Here is a 20,378-nt window from a genome sequence, read left to right on the forward strand (position 1 = left end):
TATGTTTTCTATTGTATTGTGTTTTGTGGCTTCGGCCCGTGTAAGCCGCATCGAGTCCTTCGGGAGATGCTAGCGGGGTACAAATAAAGTTAATAATAATAATAATAATAATAACCATAAAGCAAATCAAAACAATTAAAGCAATAACAGTAAACAGTAAAAACAATACACCACAACACAATAAAACTAAGGCTGGGCCAAGTGTAAATGGGTACAGATTAAAAGTGCTGAGTGTGACAGTTGAAATATAAGGGTTTTGGGTAAGCGCAACGTGCTGACAATCTTAATCTCTAATAAAGTGCTTCTGGGACATGTTGCTGGAGTTTCCTATTCTGGAAAGGCACACCGGAATAGCCAAGTCTTCAAGTTCTTCCTAAAGACTGCCAACGTAGGAGCCTGTCTAATGTCCTTGGGGAGGGCGTTCCAGAGTCGGGGGGGCAACCACAGAGAAGGCCCTGTCCCTCTTCCCTACCAAACGTGCCTGCGACGCAGGTGGAATTGTGAGCAGGGCCTCTCTGGATGAACGAAGGGTTCATAAACGGAGATGCAATCATGCAGGTAGGCAGGCAGGCAGAAACGTGCCAAGAGGAAGGTGCGTCAAGCCAACCCCGACCAAGACCGCCTTCCACCTGGAAACCAATACCCTCACTGGGGGAGAAGATGTAGGTCAAGAATAGGGCTCCACAGCCACCAGAATACTGATCCTGGAAGACTATCCTACTCGGACATTGAGGGATCGCCTAAGTAAGTAAGTGAGTGAGTGGCCCTTGGGTGGTGGCTTGAGGCCTCTTGGAAGCTTGATGACATCCTGGCTCAGCCCTGGAAGCCTTGGGCAAGGCAACAAGCGAGAAGGCCAGGCGTGGATGAGGAGGACAGGAGGCAAGAGAGAGGCGCAAGAGCAGTGGCTTGAAAGCCGCAACCCTGGAGCTGAGCCTGGGAGCCCGGCAGGCAGGGACGTCCCCTCCTCGGCCCCTGACGCACAGGAAAGAAAGCCTTCGCCAGTGGAAGCCCAAGCGGAGCGGCTCGGTTTCCGCCTCCCTCGGAGGAGGAGGAGAAGCAGGCTTGGCCCTTTGCGGGGCAGACAAGAGGCCAATCGGGGTCTGCAGTTGCCTCCTGTCCTTCTCCCTCGCCTGGCTCTGGCTTGGACTCGCCTCGCCTTCGGTCTCATCTCAAGACTCCCGGGAAGAAGAAGAAGAAGCCGCCGCGCTCGGAAGAGGCCCTTCTCCAAGGTGCGCACATGGAGGGTTTGGGCTGCCCCTACCATCAGCTTCTTGGCTAGGAGCTGGGTCTCCCAATACTGCTTTCCAGGAGACAAAGGGGTCCCGTCTCCAACTATTGCAACACCATTGCTGTTGCCTTAGCGAATTGGCTCTATCATCAAAAGCATGAGGGGGGAAAGTGCGTTAAACTGTGCAAACTGGACATCCTGGGAGCTGCAGTTTTGCAAGGTCTTTCGCCTTCTCTGCAAGAGTGCTGAATGCTGCTGCCTCCCCAAACTACATTGAATTAAGCCATGGCAGTTAAAATGGTGCCAATCTGCACTGATTCTACGCTGTAGATGTGGAATATTGATAATAATCTATCTAACTATCTATATAAAATGTAATGTTCATTTGTGACAGAGATTGGATGGCCATCTGTCAGGGGTGATTTGAATGCAATATTCCTGCTTCTTGGCAGGGGGTTGGACTGGATGGCCCAGGAGGTCTCTTCCAACTCTTTGATTCTATGGGATTAACATAACTCAAAAACCACTGGGCGAATTGACAGCAAATTTGGGGAGCGGGGTGAGCTCCTGTCTGTCAGCTCCAGCTCCCCACGCAGGCACATGAGAGAAGCCTCCCACAGATGTCTTTATATGTTGGCCACTTTATCCACCCTAATCATCTTCTTTGAGAAGATTCTAATGGAGATTTCCAAAGAGGGATTTTCTGGTACAGTCTCTCATTATTATTATTATTATTATTATTAACTTTATTTATACCCTGCTACCATCTCCCCAAGGGACTCGGTGCGGCTTACATGAGGCTGAGCCCAAACACAATAATAAAAGCATAATAACAATACAAACAGTTAAAAAATAACATCAACATGTGACATTATCACATTATATTTTTGCCAAATTATTATTTGAGCCACTCTGATATGATTGACATCTTTTCCTTTTTTTTTTTTTTGGCCATACCATAGGTTGACATGCCACCTTCTTCTTAGATCAAATCCCTCTAATGTCAGAAGTTTTTTTTTCATTTTTTAGTGTCATCCATTCTTTGGTCCACATTAGTATTTTCTGTTGGTCATGGGGGTCCTCTGTGGGAAGTTTGGCCCAATTCTATCATTGGTGGGGTTCCAAATGCTCTTTGATTGCAGGTGAACTATAAATCCCAGCAACTACAACTCCCAAATGTCAAATCTATTTCCCCCAAATTCCACCAGTGTTTACATTTGGGCATATTGAGTATTTGAGACAAGTTTGGTCCAGATCCATTATTGTTTGAGACCACAGTGCTCTCTGGATGTATGTGAACTAAAACTCCAAAACTCAAGGTCAGTGCCCACCAAACCCTTGTAGTATTTTCTGCTGGTCATGGGAGTTCTGTGTGCCAAGTTTGGTTCAATTCCATCGTTGGTGGAGTTCAGAATGCTCTTTGATTGTAGGTGAACTATAAATCCCAGCAACTACAACTCTCAAATGACAAAATCAATCTTCCCCAACCCACCAGTATTAAAATTTGGACATATTGGGCATTTCTGCCAAATTTGGTCCAGTGAATGAAAATGCATCCTGCATTTAAGATATTTACATTACGATTCATAACATTAGCAAAATTACAATTATGAAGTAGCAACGAAAATTATTTTATTGTTGTCTGTCACTACAACATGAGGAACTGTATTAAGGGGTCACGGCATTAGGAAGGTTGAAAAACACTGCCCGAGAAGGATGTGCATTATTTAATAAAGAAGAAAAAAAAATGAGCGTATGGAACTAGCATTGGTAACATCAGTAAATTAGAAATTACCATGCCATTTAAAATATAACTCCATGAGTATCCCAATATGATTCAACAATATTTTATCAAATCAATATTTCTGGGCTAAGAAGGCCTCAGTGGAGACAATGTGGCATTTTGTTGTACGTTGTGTACGAGAGAGTTCTTTAACAGAAAGAGAGACCTCAGGGGATGCATGGGATCCTAAGATAGGTTGCATCTACAATGTAGTAGGATCAAGGCAGTTTGACACCATTTTAACTGCCATGGCTCATTGCTATGGAACTGTGAAAATATGTACAAGTTGAGCATCATTGTTGCATCTCATTTGCTAGCATGGCGGAAATGAGTAGCTGAAGGGCTTTTTTCCTCCCTTATATGCTCGTTCTCTTAGATCCTCAGTGTCTTTCCATCTTTGTATCTCATACACAACATAAGTAGCAAACAGACCAAATATGAGGCTGGAAAAGGCCTGAAGCTGTGGAGAGATGTGAGGCTCTGTGAAATGGTATTTATTTTTATTTATCGTGTCAGGAGCAAACCAAACAGTTGTATTGCATTTTTAACAAACAAACAAGCAAACAAACATACAAAACACAAAGTTTGCAAGCTTGATAGTTGATTAAATGTCCTTTGACCAGTATCTGGCCACTTGGAGTGCCTCTGGTGTTGCCACAAGAAGGTCCTCCATTGTGCATGTAGCAGGGCTCAGGTTGCATTGCAGCAGGTGGTCAATGGTTTGCTCTTCTCCACACTCGCATGTCGTGGATTCCACTTTGTGGCCCCATTTCTTAAGGTTGGCTCTGCATCTTGTGGTGCCAGAGCGCAGTCTGTTCAGCGCCTTCCAAGTCACCCAGTTTTCTGTGTGCCCAGAGGGGAGTCTCTCATTTGGTATCAGCCATTGATTGAGGTTCTGGGTTTGAGCCTGCCACTTTTGGACTCTCACTTGCTGAGGTGTTCCAGCAAGTGTCTCTGTAGATCTTAGAAAACTGTGAAATGGTGAGAAGCATAGATTTGCATTGAGCACTCCTTTAGGATTCCTGTCATTTCACAAAATCAAAATACTTCTGGTCACAAACCTTCAGCTAAAGGGTTTCCTAATTAAAAATAAAATCTGGAGATTTTCAGTCTCAATGCAACAAATGTGTACATGTTTTAAAAAAATAATATTCTTCACTCTGTACCAGCAAGTGTATTTTGAATGCTGAAATACAGTAAACTTCAGAATCACTGTGTGGTAAGATGTATTGCATCGCTGAAACAGGTCTTTGTCTTCTTAGTATGTCTCAGTGGAATCAAATCCAGCAGCTGGAAGCAAAATTTTTGGAGCAGATCGATCAGATTTATGATGACAAATTCCCCATGGAAGTTCGACACCTATTAGCACAATGGATTGAAAACCAAGACTGGTAATTCCTTCTTCTTTTCCATATGTTAAACCTTAGGAAGCTAATGTACCAGCAGATATTGGACACCGTGTTAGTTCCTATGTACACTTATAGCTTCTTGGAAAGAGTGTTTATCTTCTGTTATTCAAATAAATATTGCTTATAATGTACATTTTAACTATTTATTTTATCAATTTGTTTTTCTGACACCATCATAGTCTGATTGCAGTAACTACAACAGCTCGGATTTATTGTTGTATAAAAGGAAAATATTAATATGCTACAAAATATTCCAAATATTTACTCGAGTCTAATGCACCATTGAATCTAACACGCGGCTCAATTTTCAAAACCCTGAAACCAAAAAAAGTATTTGCTGACAATCTAATTTGCAGCATCAAAAGGTGCACTTTGTAATATGCCCATTACAGTTGCTGCCCGCTTAGACTTCCTCCTTTAAAAACAAGTGTATTGGAAGGAACCCCAAAGCTTTCAGCAATGGAAAAGAAAACCTTGGGATGCACCTATGCTGTCGAATGACTGTATTTTAATTGCCTTGGTTCAGTGCTATGGAGTCATAGGGGCTGGAGTTTTACAAGGTCTTGAGCCTTCTCTGCTGAAGAGTGCAGATACCTCACCAAACTAAAAACCCCAGGATTACACAGCTTTGAGCTATGTCAATTAAATGACAGGTGACATCCTTCAGCAGTTTCCCCTTTTGCTTTGGCTCTGCACCAAGATTACTGTATTTCGTGACTCTAATGCACACCCTTAATTTTGGCAAGGTAATTTAGCAAAAAAGGTGAACATTAGATTCGAGTAAATACAGTATGTGATACTGCTTCAGAGGAAGACAAAGGCAACCCCACTCTGAAACTATTTTATTAAGAAAACTTTAACATAGGGTCACCTTAAGTCTAAGGGATGTTTCAAGATAGCACCAAATCACAGATTTTCCATGAGGGGTAAAAAAAAACCCTGTTGGTCCTGGCGTTTTTGCCTGCCATGTCCAGACTTGCTGCTTCGTTATGGGATTTCAAAGCGTGGGTCAGAAAAGGTTAAATGTTTGAAGTTTCTCAAGTTTTGAAAAGGTCGACTTTTATAGAAAATTTGAGCATTTTCCTAAGCTGGCTGATCAGAAAAAGCCAAATGTATGAAGTTTGTCAAGTTTGGAAGATGCTGACTTTTATTGAAAATTTGAGGCCACCATGGCACATCCGCCAGAAATTTTGCCATTTTTTTTCAACTTTAAATGTGCAGATGCAAATATGCTCATCGAGTTTTATTCTTGGGTTGTACATACCTGTTCCTCATTGTTTTTAGCCTGAAAAGATGGTAAAAGTTGACAAGAGGGCAAACCTTTGTCCTGTCAGGAGAAACTTTGTCCTCCACATGTTTAATAAAGTAGTAGGACCACTACTTTCAAATAGGACTACCCTATTAAACAGGAACTGATACTTTCAAGCCAGGACCAGAACTTCATCATTATTATCATCATTCAGAGGCTGCATGGCCATGTGTTCTGACAGGTTTGGTCGTGTACTCATGCCTGGAAACAACAGGATGATGTTCCTGGGTTATACGTGTCTGTTCCTCATTGATTTTATAAAAAAACTGGGACATTCCCACAACTGAAAATGTTGCATTTTCAGTGCTTTGTTGCTCTTCCTCCTGTGTTTTCAGGGGGCATCATTTGGCCAACCTGTTGGAGCTTTAAAGTTTAAAATCAACACCTTGAACCAAGCCCAGAAAACAGGTGAAAAGCTGGATTTGGATAACTTTCAACAGAAGTTGTTCATCTCAATAAGGCTTGTTATTATCCACAGTTTTCGATTTCTATAGTAAGTTCAGGAATGTATCCTGCATGGTTACAGAGGCCGTGCTATATCTGATGTTCAGACAGTTCGAAGTTAGCAAGGGGAGGACAATGAACTCAGAGTGTGATTTTATGCAAGAATCAAAACCTGAAGCACTACACACACTACATCTGAAAGTATCTCTGTTTACAGTATAACGTCTACATACAAATGTTCCAACACACATTTTGTTGCCTCAAACGTGCTTCCTTGTCACAACTTTGTGCTTCTACCATTTGAAAGTTGATTGTTCTTTTTATTGTTCTATGTGAATGTGTATTTATATATTATTTGTTATTTATAAAGTACATTTTCTTATTTAAAAACACATAACAAAATAATCGGGGAGGTTTTGGGGGGGCCAGAACAGATTAATAGCATTTCCATGGGAAAATTCACTTTAAGACAAGAATGTTTTGAGTTAAGAATACAGTTCTTAAATCAAGGTGTCACTGTGTTTATTCCAGTAGTCATGTAGATGTCATGTGAGACAAGCAGATAGTTTGTTGTACATACTGACCCAGTGTTTCTCTCTGTTCTATGGTCAATTTCTAACTGCATATAATTTTCAGAAGTGCTGGGTCTTGTTTTCTTCTTTAAATTCAAATGTTTTGAAATGTAAACAAGACGTGCTTCTTAAAATTCAGACTTCTTTATAAATAAACTTTTCAACAATATTATTAAGAAAGGATTTTTGGCCCCTTCAAAAGAATGATATATTTATTCCAGATTTACCCAAATGAAATTAACCTGTTCAGTTTAGGATTAGCGGCTTAATACAAAGACAAACTTGCAAAAAAGTTGTTTTCCAGACCACTCTTCTATGATGTAATATACATCTTGAATATATTATTTTTGAAAACTGTAATCTGTCCTCCCAGTTCCATGTTTATTCCATGTATGTGACTTGCTCTTATACACTTTGTGTTGAATAGGGAATCTGCATATAACAACGAGCCCATGGCCACCATTCTCCTACAGAACTTGCTAATAAAACTGGATGAACATTTAGACCGTGTTTCCCAAGAGAAGAATCTCCTCTTGGTACACAACCTAAAGAGAATCAGGAAGATGCTTCAGGTAAGAGTATTAACTCCTTCAGTTTAAAGAATAAATCGTTCCACTAACTATGAATTTGTTGTATGGTTTAAGGAATAGCTACACATGCTATCTCTTGTTGTGATGCACTTCTTATTATTTGAGACTATTATGCTAGCAGATGTCTATATTAGCAGTCTTCAGGAAGTGGGTGGATAAGGTGGGGGAAGCAATTTACACCTGTGGCTTGAAAGCAATACTACAACTGCGTTGCGGAAGGGTTTTTTTTATGTGCTTCCTCTATCTGACCTAGATTAAAATAATCACTCAATACAGATGAGTAGTTCTAGTAATAATATCCTGGTTCTCAGAGAATTTTTCATAATTTTACCATAAACCCAACCAAAACGTGACAAGAGACTTTTTTGGGCTTGAATGGTACAACAATACTTAAGTTACTCACTGCTATATTCAAGAATAGATTTAATGAACAACTTCATCTGTATTTTTGCATTGGTCAGTTCTATATATTTATTTTATATATTTTTCAACCCCATAGTCTTTATCAGTCATATAATAATATAAAATATTCACTGATTTGTTATAACCACCCATATCTTTGCAATGATCTCTAGGACTAACAAGGCCTCCTTGTGTTCATAGTATCACTGTTACTATTAAAACATTCTTTCATATATATATATATATATATATATATATATGAATGTTTTAATAGTAACATATATATATATATATATAAAATTTTATTAATTGCTTTTCTAAGTATACAAGTAAAGTAAACTATTAAAACATTCTTAAGGGTTACTTCCTAGGGAGTACAATATTATTTATCTGTAATAATACCTACCATCACTAGATATATATTTTCCCGTAAACAGCTTGGCTTTTTATGCTAACATACCCTTGTGTGTATGTGTTTTTCCCCCAGGGAAAATATCACAATAATCCTGTGCACGTAGCAGTAGTCGTTTCAAATTGTTTAAGAGAAGAAAGAAGAATATTGGCTTCAGCCAGTATGCCTGTACAGGTAATTTTGTTTTATATTTGATAGTAATGTCTGTTTTAAAAATATTCCTAGAGTTTACCACAGTGGTTCCCAACCTTTTGATGACCAGGGAGCACTCTTCAACCAAAAAGGTACCAAAAAGGTTACGAATCCATTTTTTGTCAACTTTAGATTTGGTTTGGTTATTTGGGGTGCTGATTCAGAATATTGCATTAGATCAACCACATCAGCTCTAGTTTCTGATACAGAACATATGCCATCCAGTAATCGCCATCTGCTCATCCACATAAAAACATCTAGAGCTGATGTGGTCTATCCAAGGGGTCAGGGCTGATCAGTGACAGGGAAGGAGTGGCAAGCGGCGTGAAAGGAGCCAAAATAATAATAAAAATAAAAATAAAATAAAGTAATAAAATAAAATACAATACAATAAAATATAATAAAATAAAGTGGAAGGGGGCTCACAGACAAGATTTTCGTCCTCGTGGCCCACTGGTGGTCCACGGCTCACAAGTTAAGAACCACTCGTTTACCATAACCTAGGGCAGAGTAGGAGCACTTGCCAGAATCAAATTGTGGCATTTTGCTAGTGTAACTCCTTGTGCTATCTACCTATAACCCAAAATCCAGGGAGGGAGCCTGGAACAAAAATGTTTCAGACTGTCTCTCAGAGGCCACAAAGGTGTTCATACACTGTCTCCTACTCGTGACACAAGCAAGGATGGAGTCCACCAAGTGCAGTTGGGGTGGAACTGATTCAGCCTAGTGGGACTGTCACCCTTACTTCTCCTATTGCTTATGTCACTGCAGCAGTGACTATAGAAAGATTTGAAATATTTTGTTGCAATAACTTGGAGGGTTGGTGAGAAGATTAAGCACTACCTTCAGATATTTCTGTTACTGCTCTTGGAGTCCTTCTTTTGATTGCATTAGTCTCCCGCAATGGAAACTGTACACCGGACAAGCAAATATTATTTCCCAAAACATGCATGGCACTGTGAGAAAGTTATAAATGCATGATTTCTATACTCTTGAGTTCTTCATGCAGAAATATGGGAACGGTCGATTTTTTCCTAATGGTTTTCTCTTATAAATGATGTCGAGATTGGATGAAACAATAAAAAGAGAAATAGGGGGGGGGGGGGGGTTGGTGGAAGAGTGAAAAGTAAAGTTCTAATCCTGCTTTTTTGTTATTTAATAAAGTGCATTTTGTGCAGAGTGGAACAGTATTATAATATAGTATTGATATAGTATAAAATATATGCATATAATATAAAATATACATATATTAATATTATAGTGTAATACAAAAGAATACTAATAACTACAATATTATAATTTATATTTTATATTACATGTAATATTAATAATAATATCACAGGATAATGGTATAGTACAATATAGTAATATATAATACTGATATTATGGTATGCTAATAATATAATATATTTTATGTATATCTTGTAAGCTGCTCTGAGTCCCCTTTGGGGTGAGAAGGGCAGCATATAAATGTTGTAAATAAATAAATATTATTGAACTCACCTTTATTTATTCTTTAGGGCCCACTAGAAAAATCACTACAAAACAACCTGGATTCAGAAAGACAAAGAAAAGTTGAGCATAAGGCATCTACAATTAAGAACAGCACTCAGGCAAGTTCTAATGGTTTGCTACTTGAGTACTAAATGCAAAGAAGGCTGTGTATAGGAGCTAACATACTTTCAGTGTTGATATAATGCAACCTAACTAAGCTAATTTTTTTCCTGAATAGTCGTGGATGCAATTTGATTATACAGTGGGTTCTTAAGTTTGCTTTGGTTTGGTTCTAGGCAACTCTGTGGATAACAAAATCCTTGGATGCTTAAGTCCATTGATAGATAGATAGATAGATAGATAGATAGATAGTAGGCTTGGGCGGTTTCATTCGTTAATTTCGTAATTCGTTATTAATTCGTATTTAAATTAGCTTACGATCCAATATTGAGCCATGCAGGAATAGTGTGAGGAGTAAATTAGATTCGAAACAATTTATTTCGTAATTATTTCGTAATTATTTCGTAATTATTTCGTAATTATTTCGTAATTATTTCGTAATTATTTCGTAATTATTTCGTAATTATTTCGTAATTATTTCGTAATTATTTCGTAATTATTTCGTAATTATTTCGTAATTATTTCGTAATTATTTCGTAATCATTTCGTAATCATTTCGTAATCATTTCGTAATCATTTTCGCATGTCTGGTGCAAGTTTTATAGTTGTTGTTTGTTTTATCACACCAACAGTCAACAACAGAGGGAGAGGGAAGCTTCAGAAGTTCCCCCTGTCCCATTTGGAGGTTTTTTTTAGCATATTGCACAATCACGTCCGCCATTAACGAATCAATTTGTAATTTTACAAAATTTCGTATATTTCAAAATTTTTAAAAGGAAAATTTCGGAATTATTAAAAAAAACGAAACGCAAAGGCCCCCTAAAAACAAAACAATTTTAGAACCAGATTTTTCCGTGGTTACCCAAGCCTAATAGATAGATAGAGATAGATATAGTGAAATTATATGTCCTTATATAAAATGGCAAAAAAAAATTGCTATCTGGAATTTTAAAAATATTTTCAAATTGTGGATGGTTGAATCCATAAATGAAGAACGAATGGATACAGAGTGCCAATTGTATGTTTTACGAAGTGCATTGAATATGGGATATAAAATTGTTCTGTCTGTATTATCCACCCAAAACAGAGCCAAAGATAATAATAAGAGTAAGAATAAGAATAAATTTGTAGACCGCCCTGTCTCCCCGAAGGGACTCAGGGTAGTTTCCAACACATACGACAAACATTCAATGCCAGCAAAAAGACTTATTAACAAATTACATCAAAGCAATACACATAAAAAATAATAGAACAGCCATTACTGTAAACTTAATGCCAGAAAGAAATTTAACAAAAAAAAAACAAAACAACAAAACTTAACAACCCTAACAGACATATTCTGTTGAATTTAAACAGAATAAAATTTTTAAACAGCTAGCATCTTATAAGTAAAATGAGTGTAGATGTGAGGCAGTGGGGAATGTATTCTTAAAATCTGAGGAATGTTGCTACTTGCTAAATATTAGACTTTTGGTTGATCAATTTGCCTTTTTTTAAAAAAATGAAAAACAGATGACCGAACAAGACGTGAAATATTTAGAAGATCTGCAAGAGGAGTTTGACTTTCGGTACAAAACGATGCAAAGTATAGGTAAGCTTCCTCATAAAATATTAAGAACTGTCTTTAATCTTACATGGATGTAGAACCTGGGCAAACTTATGCCATGTATAACTGAAGCAGGCGACAATCCAAAGAGTCTGTGGAAAAGAAGTAATTTTTTGTGGGGGAGAGAGAAACAGACAGTGTTAAGTTCAAAGACTCACCCTTCAGCTATTGTTTGCTGTAATGGATTGGCCTACCTTAAAGGACTGGTGTAAAAAGCAGAAACCAGGCCCAGCTTGCAAAAGCTAAGGAGAGCTGAGGGGAGGAGCAAACAGGCAGCCTCAGAGCTGGGATTGCAGTCTGATTGGCTCAGCAACTAGAGATGGGCGGAGCCAGAAGGAGAGAAGAAACTGAGGCAGCCATTTTAGGGCAAGATGGATGGATGGCATCCTTGAAGTGACTGGCTTGACCTTGAAGGAGCTGGGGGTGGTAATGGCCGACAGGGAGCTCTGGCGTGGGCTGGTCCGTGAGGTCACGAAGAGTCGGAGACAACTGAACGAATGAACAACAACAACAGGAGTTTGGTGGGGTAGAAGATAGTCAGTAGTCTTGAAGTGGGAAGAAAGGAAGGGTGTGGAAACTGTTCATGGTCTAAACATACCTCGTTGAGGATAATAGTTAAAAGGCCTCTAGAGTGAATAGAGTGCTGTGAAGGAAGAGAGATTTCAAAAGGTTTAAAAGATCCTGTTTGGATTTCTCTCTGTGTGTGGAACTTTGTTTTAAGAAATGAAAAATATAAATACCGTCCTCTGTAAGAAGTAAAGCCTGACAAGTTGTTTGAAACTATTACGCATATTGACTGTTCATAATAAACAACATATTCCTGTTTCATTTCAACTGAAGTCTTTGTGTGGCTTTTTAAACCTTCCAGTGAAGGAAGTGGCCCATTAAAATAATAAATTGGTGGCAGCAGTAATAAATAAGAGTCAGCAAAAGCAAAATAACAAATACAGTGGTAGCTTCCCACAGTCTGGCCTTGTGTGTGTGTGAGCTCCGATTCCCTCACAGCCTTGCCTTGGGCCAGACCTTGTCGTTTGTCCTCCATTTTGTGTGTTATTACAATTGGTAGCACTGCTGGCTGGCCTGCTGTCCTCCTCCTTTTGTTGCATTTGCTTCCTGAAATCTCAAAACCTAGATTGAAGTTGCAGCTAAGACCACACATCTCCCACATGAAAGTTGCCTCTACCCAGGCATGTAGCCGGGGGGGGGGGGGGGGGGGCTCGGGGGGCTTCAGCCCCCCCCCCCCGAAATTCTCATGGTGGTTCGCGAAAAGGCCTTACTGGTGCATTATTTAAACTGTTATGTTTATTCATATCATGATCTGATCACCATACTCAATATATCCCATATGCATGGGGGTATTGGGGTAATGATACAAAAGGTTTGCTAGGTTAGACCCTCTTTCACTCAGTGGTCTAACCTAGCAAACCTTTTGAGTGGTATCGGCTCAAAAAAAGGTTGGGAACCACCATTTTAGAAACATGTTTTGGCCTGTAGGAGGGGAGGGGAGATTTTGTTTTTCCATTTCTCTGGGGTGGAAAAAGCAATTCATGGTACTTCTGTGTGATTTTTGAATTTAAAGGGTGAGCAAGAGAGTAACAAACAAACAGAGTGAGCAAGAGAATGTCTTTTCTATTCTTTTTTAATTTTTGGATGATGAAAACAAAGTTTTAATTCAGTTTCTGCAGAAATTCTTGATGTGAATTTTCCCAGGGTAATTTTTAGTTTTGAAAAGGGTTGGCGAGTGTGGTCTTTATCTGTGTATTACATCTAATTTGAATCTTTGCCTTTTTATATCCTAACAACTTGTCTAAATAAATTTATAATCAATGACAGAAATACGTTCATAGACCGGCCCCAAGCTGCTTCCCTGTTGTGACAGCTGTCAGTTTTAGTATATTACACAAAGAGATGATGTTTCACTCTCTTTGCATCAGTGTTTTTTTCCATTCAAAAGTGCCTCTCTAAGTTGTTTTTTCTCCTGCTGTTGAAAACAAATGGAAGCCCAAGGACAGAGCATTCCAGATATTGTTGGTTTGCATTTCCAATGATCCTTCACCATTGGCTGTGCTAGCAAAAATGAGAAGTTGGAGTCAAATAATCTCTGGAGTGCCAAAGATTGAACTTGGCAACTTTACAGCCACATTTCTCCAAGATGTGTTAACAACCTGTGGGGTTTTACATCAGTGTTTCTCTAATGCTGGTTCTCCAGACATTTTAGTCTTGAGATCTTAAGAAGTCCCAGCTAGCATGGGCTATATTCAGGAATTTTGGGAGTATACACCCCCAATGGCTGGCAGAACAACTTTAAAATATGAGAAGAACTCACCTACCATACATGTTGGCCTATTTTCAGTTAGTTAGGTGATCCCTCATAGCTCGAGAATGATGGTCTTTCAGATGTGGTGTCTTGGCAGTGGGTCCATAGGTGGCTGTGGAGCACTATTCTTGAGCCGCATGTTCTTCCGCAGTGAGTGTCCAGACAGAAGGCAGTCCTGGTCAGGGTTGGCTTAACATGCCGCCTTCTTGGCACATTTCTCCCTTTCACCCTTCATTTGCACCTCTTCAAATTCCACAGCACTGCTGGTCACAGCTGACCTCCAGTTAGAGCGCTCAAGGACCAGGGCTTCCCAGTTTTTGGTGTCAATGCCACAGTTTTTAAGGTTGGCTTTAAGCCCATCTTTAAAGATAATGCTACCATCCACTCTATGCATCGTAGCCAATGATGCAAGATCATAGGAACTGCTGTTGTTGGAAGGCCACACGTTTCCCCCACCTCACTTGTAGTTTTTGTAACACATTTAAGTTTAGTTATAATGAGCTTGCATTTGTAAGTACTGATGTGTAAGTAGAAAGCCTTGTTTGCAGTGTGGATTTGTATTTTTTTTAAAAAAAAAAACATGCTGACAATGACAAGAAATGGCACAAAATAAGTATACATAGACAATGTGGATTCTATGGAAATTCTCCCACACACTTTCCTATTGACATATTTTGGGATTTTCTTCCTTCCTTCTGCACAACTACTCTTTTATGTTCCCTTTCAGAACAGAATGAGAAAAACAGTGCTGCCATGAAGCAGGAGATGTTGATGTTGCAGGGAATATTCAACACCTTAGACTACAGGCGAAAGGTGGGTTGCTATTTTTATATATTTTGTAACATCCCTCCTGCTCTTTTGCATTACAGACAAAGCACATTCCATGCTACAGAGTCGTTTTCACTATGTGATATGGTTTAGATTTAGGGCTTGCAGAAGCGCATTAAGACTGTCTCCTAACTTTGATATACTTAAAAGATCTTGATTTACCTGGTGGCATCCACGTTGAAGCTTCAAATTGGATTACATGCTCAGCATAGATGTGCCATAAAAAGAAAGAAATTCCAAAGAGCCTGAAAATGCCAAGTAACCGGGCAAACTAGAATGATGTCAACATCCCAAGCAGGACCACAACCACAATAATGACAACGTTTTCCTTTTTGTTACAAGCTTGGGTACCCGGCGGTGCCCAGCTGATTTTAAAAAGGTTTTGCTTGTTTTGGGGAGTTAGGTTTAGTTAATTAGTAAAACCATTAGGGAAAAGCCACTCTTTGCTCCCAACAGAAAATACATCAGTGTGGGTGAATTACAGTTCCCAGAACCGTGGGTCAACCCTCTCCAAACCAGGCCTATATGCACAGTTGGCCATGTTAGGTCTGTGCACCAAGTATGGTCCAGATCCATCGTCAGCTTGGCTGGGTGTTCTCAGGATGCAGGTGAACTACAACTCCCAAAATTAAGGTCATTTCCCCCCAAACCCCTGCAGTATGTTCACTTGGTCATGGGGCCTCTTAATGCCAAGCTTGGCCCTGGTCCATTGTTGCTGGAGGCCACAGTTTCAGTCCTATAAATCAAGGTCAATTTCCCCAAAACCTGGTCATGGGGTTGGGGGGGGGGGGTACTGTATGCCAAATATAGTCCAGGTCCATTACACTGTTCTACAAATTTTCAGTTTTTCTCAGTTACGGAAACAAAATGTGCCGTTTCTTAATAAATTTAACATGCTGAATTCAAATATAATAATTAAATGTGTTAATTGGCTCTGGCTTTTATGCAACAGCTATTTCAATTTTATCCACAATAGGTAATTCGTTAACATTATGATAATGCGCCTAACCTTACTGTATGTATATAAACCGTGAATATTTACTAAATTTTAGTCAAATTATATTGTCAATAGTTTATACATGAGAAATATTTATTTAATTAGTCTATTGTTTATGTTTGTGCAGCAAGAAACTATATTAGTAGGCCTAATGCAGTTGAAAAGTCTGAAAGTTTAAATGTCGCTTGAATCGTGACTTTAGTTTCTATCCTGTTTGCTTCTCTTGACTTTTCTTTTGTATTCAAGGAAAGGATTGTCTCTCACAATGCTCCAGCAATAGTCTGACAGCATTGACGGAGTCCATTTACCTTGATATCTTTTTTCCATAGTGCTTTATTTACACACGTGCGAGGCATAACTACAGTAAAAAGAACAATGTAGAACGATGTTTAACGATACTGTCTCAGTCTTCAACTGCCTGACCCTCACCGTTCAAAAGTCTGGCCTTATATAGGGCTTTCTGGCTTTTGCACACGGCACTAATACTGCATCATCTAGAGTATTCTAGAATCTTCCATAGTGTAAGTCGCAACATGCATTTTTCCAACCATTCGTGATCACGTGATTGCTTATATCATAAAAACTAGAGCCAATATACATTTTTAAATGTCATTTTCATTTTCAGCACCCCAAAATAATAAAAGAACAGCTATTTTCAGGCCCGCAACTTTTTCTCCGTTGAACAGTGTTATCAGAGGGGTCATAGTGCTGTGCCTTGATGCAGGGTGTACTACAACTTCCATACTGTTGAACCAGTCCCCCAAACCCCTCCAGTCTGTTCAGTTGTTGGTCAATTTCTCTGTTTACTGTGTACCGTAGGAAAGGGTTAAGGAAGAGGCAGTGGGTGGGGTCATGCAAATTCAACACAAGGAACCCTGGAATACCTGCCTGTGGTGGAGGAAACACATCAAATCTAGGATGAAATTGTCTCCGAATGAAAGCATTCCTTGAGTTGTAGGCCGTAGTGCTTGGGGAGGACATTGCAACATCTGGGATCCATGTTCACGGTACTCACTCTAACCTGCAATGTCAGTTGAGGGACTGCCTCTGGAGGCTTCTCAGCACTTGGAACTATATCCTGTTTGTGTAAGTGGATACCTCCATCACATACACATTTTTCACTTTCATTTTATTTTAATTTTAATTTGGCCTTTCTGTAGATAGCTTGGAGCAGCATCCAGAGATCTAATCCATCATTCTTATGACATCCCTCATAAATAGTTTAAAATCGACAGAGTATGTCAACACTTACCCAGATATTCTGGGGTAAGCTGCTGGTTCTGTCTGAGATTGTTCCTAGAGAGGTTTTGGTGCCTGGGTGGCTCAACTGGGCCAAGGGTGCATTGGGACCAGGCATGTAGCCGGGGGGGGGGGGGGAGCTTGAGGGGCTTCACACCCCCCCCCCCCGAAATTCTCATGGTGGTTCGCAAAAAGGCCTTACTGGTGCATTATTTAAACTGTTATGTTTATTCATATCATGATCTGATCACCATACTCAATATATCCCATATGCATGGGGGTATTGAGGTAATGATACAAAAGGTTTGCTAGGCTAGACCCTCTTTTACTCAGACTCAGCCCCCACCCCCCGAGACTCAGCCCCTCCCGAAACCCCCCCTGAAAAAATTCAGCCCCCCCCCCCCCCCCCCCCGAAACGAAATCCTGGCTACAGGCCTGATTGGGACCACCACTCCTTCTATCTCAAACAAATGTCTGTGCAGTTGAAACCTATGTGTGTTTGGAAGACTCACTGTCTTCACTGAGGCTTTTGCATTAGTGAGCATGTTCAAGAATACAGCCTTACATTGTCATGATACACATGCCTATGCAGCGAGGAATCTAGGGGGTAAGTGCAGAATTGCCTTTCTTTCTTGTGGGCTTTGTGGCCATATGTAAACAGGAACCGTTTTCTACTAGTAGAGATCTGACACCTTCTCTCCACTATACCAAAAGGCTCATCAGACTCAATTATTTCCTTTGCTCATAAAAGCTAGATATTGCACTTTAAACTTCCCCACAGATTTAAATAAGAGATAATACTAAGCAATGGAAATCATTCTCTCCACATACACTGTTCAGAATTGAGCGCTTTTGTAAAGAAAGCATCACCAGCCACGCAAAAGAAAGTTACGAAAACCCAACAGTTTGCAGAAGTGGATCAAAAAACAAATAAAAGTGGCCAAACTTCAAAACAGCAAAGTGAGGACCAAGCATGCTCAATAGCCACAAAAGGTCCATGGCATTGGAATCAGGACAGATGGGCTGAGAAGCAGAATGGAGAATGGTGCAACGTTCCATTGCTAACTCCATTAAATATTGAAGTAATATGAGTATGCAGTGGCTCCATTACAGATCTTGGTGTATTTTGACATAGGGGATGTTGACAGAAGAATAAAGTAAAATAAACAATTGTGATCAACAATGTGATAAGAGTGGTTTGAGCATTGGCCTGCCACTCTGTGAACCATGTGAGTGACACATTCTCAACCCAGAAAACCCGTAAGTCAAAAATGATTTGAAAGCACATAACTACTACAATTATGGGAATCACTTCCCTTGAATGTGAATTAGATATAAGAACAGCTAAGCAATAATGCTTATTTAATATCCCATGTTCCAGGAAGCTTTTCTCTACTGAAAGAGCTAATGCTATTGCTCTCAGAAAATCAAAAGTTCACTTTTAACCAGGAATACAATAAGTACTTATTGAAGCTCTTGCAAATATACGTAGAGTAGAGCAGGGGTCCTCAAACTAAAGCCCAAGGGCCAGATAAGGCCCTCCAAGATCATTTACCCAGCCCTCGCTCAGGGTCAACTTGAAAGCACACAACATCAACAATCCTATCACATCATGCAAAAGCAGGCCCACACTTCCCATTGAAATAATAAGTTTATATTTGTTAAAATTGTTCTTCATGTTAATTATTGTATTAACATGAGTGTTTTTTGCACTACAAATAAGACATGTGCAGTGTACGTAGGAATGCATTCATATTTCTTTTCTTCAAATTATAATCCAGCCCTCCAACAGTTTAAAAAGTTTGAGGACCCCTGCAGTAGAGTCTCGCTTATCCAACATAAATGGGCCGGCAGAATGTTAGATAAGCAAAAATGTTGGATAATAAGGATTAAGGAAAAGTCTACATTATGATTTTACAAATTAAGCACCAAAACATGTTTTTAAATGAATCGATAGAAAAAGCAGTTCAATACACGGTAACGTTATGTAGTAAATACTGTATTTACGAATTTAGCACCAAAACATCGCAATGTATTGAAAAAGCTGTGGATCTGGGTGGGAGACAGACTGCACTGGATAATACAGAATGTTGGATGAGTGAAGGTTGGATAAGCAAGACTCTACTGTAGATTACAAAATCCTTTGTAAAATTAGTCTTAATGCTACAAGAACAAGGCACAACATATCAATCTGTATTTTTTTTAAAGGGAAACTTAATTCTTAAATGTTTGTAATGCAATGCTCAATTCTTTCAGGAGATTCTTGGTAAAGTGGAACAAATAATAAAGGAAATTGAAGGCTTTGTGAATAACATGCTGATGGAAGAATTACTGGATTGGAAGAGGCGGCAGCAAATTGCCTGCATCGGAGGTCCTTTGCACAGTGGGCTTGATCAGCTACAAAACTGGTAAATTTTTCACTCCAGTTTCTGCATGAAGAACAACAGGAAGTGTGTTGCTTGTGTGTTGCTGCTTTCCCCCAAGGCCAACATTTATAGTAAACATTTCATTTGAGCATTTAAGGCAGGGGTCCTCAAACTAAGGCCTGGGGGCCGGATACGGCCCTCTAAGGTCATTTACCCGGCCCTCGCTTAGGGTCAACTTAAGTCTGAAACGACTTGAAAGCACATAAGGGATGACATTGTTGATTGAACACCAACAGCCATTGAAATCTTTAGAATATCACTTTAGCAGACATCATGTGCTATTTGTGAAAGAAGATTCTTCAAAAGGAGAAGGGTGAATGGGGGAGGGAGCTGGGGTTGAACCTCCACAATTTGCTATCAATACACCATGCCTGAAACCTCTGCCATGCTCATTAAGTATCAGATTCAAAGCAGATCCCAACCTCAGTATTACATTTGTATCTATGTTTCTTTTGATGCAGGTTTAAGCATAAGACATTAGAAGTCCTCCCTTTCCACCACATACAAATATACAATTTGAGGTTCTCATTTGCCTGCTTGCTTTCTATATTCCATAGTTGAAATTTGATGGCTATTCTAGATATGATGTTCAATGTGTCTCGTTGCTCTGAAGCGCAAGACTCATTTTATCACAGAAATAGTCAGGCTGCAGCTACATTGCCATAAAATACAGATTATCTGCTTTAAACTGGATTAATAGAATCGTAGAGGGCATTCCAAGAGACAAGGCTTACCTCAAGGTAAGATGCTTTCCTGCTTCTTCTTCCACTACTACGACTCGACTGCTAGCTCTGCATCCAGAAAGCCTTTAAACAAAAACAGGCAATCACATAGCTTTCTAACAGATGAGTCCCACCTTGAGCTAAGATAACTACTTGCTTCCTCTACAGCCACTGGAACCCAACCACTGGCTCTGCCCAAAGAAAGTCTGTAATAAACAGGAGGGAAACAAACACTTAGCTTTCTAACGTCGATCTAAGATGGCTCTGCCTCTCCTTCAGCCACTAGAA

General features: G+C 39.6%; 1 protein-coding gene across 1 annotated transcript in view; it reads left to right on the top strand.

Moving 5' to 3' along the window:
- Nucleotides 1-845: 845 nt before the first annotated feature.
- STAT4 (signal transducer and activator of transcription 4) overlaps nt 846-20,378 on the top strand; it is a 79,473-nt gene continuing 59,940 nt past the window's right edge. Inside the window, exons 1-8 of the mRNA XM_067470800.1 lie at nt 846-1,229; nt 4,274-4,402; nt 7,173-7,317; nt 8,225-8,323; nt 9,862-9,954; nt 11,468-11,546; nt 14,606-14,691; nt 19,199-19,350. Coding sequence (XP_067326901.1) covers nt 4,275-4,402; nt 7,173-7,317; nt 8,225-8,323; nt 9,862-9,954; nt 11,468-11,546; nt 14,606-14,691; nt 19,199-19,350 — 782 coding nt within the window. The 5' untranslated portion in view covers nt 846-1,229; nt 4,274. The remainder of the gene's footprint in view (nt 1,230-4,273; nt 4,403-7,172; nt 7,318-8,224; nt 8,324-9,861; nt 9,955-11,467; nt 11,547-14,605; nt 14,692-19,198; nt 19,351-20,378) is intronic.

The sequence above is a fragment of the Anolis sagrei genome, chromosome 1, assembly GCF_037176765.1.
Source record: "Anolis sagrei isolate rAnoSag1 chromosome 1, rAnoSag1.mat, whole genome shotgun sequence".
NCBI lineage: Eukaryota > Metazoa > Chordata > Lepidosauria > Squamata > Dactyloidae > Anolis > Anolis sagrei.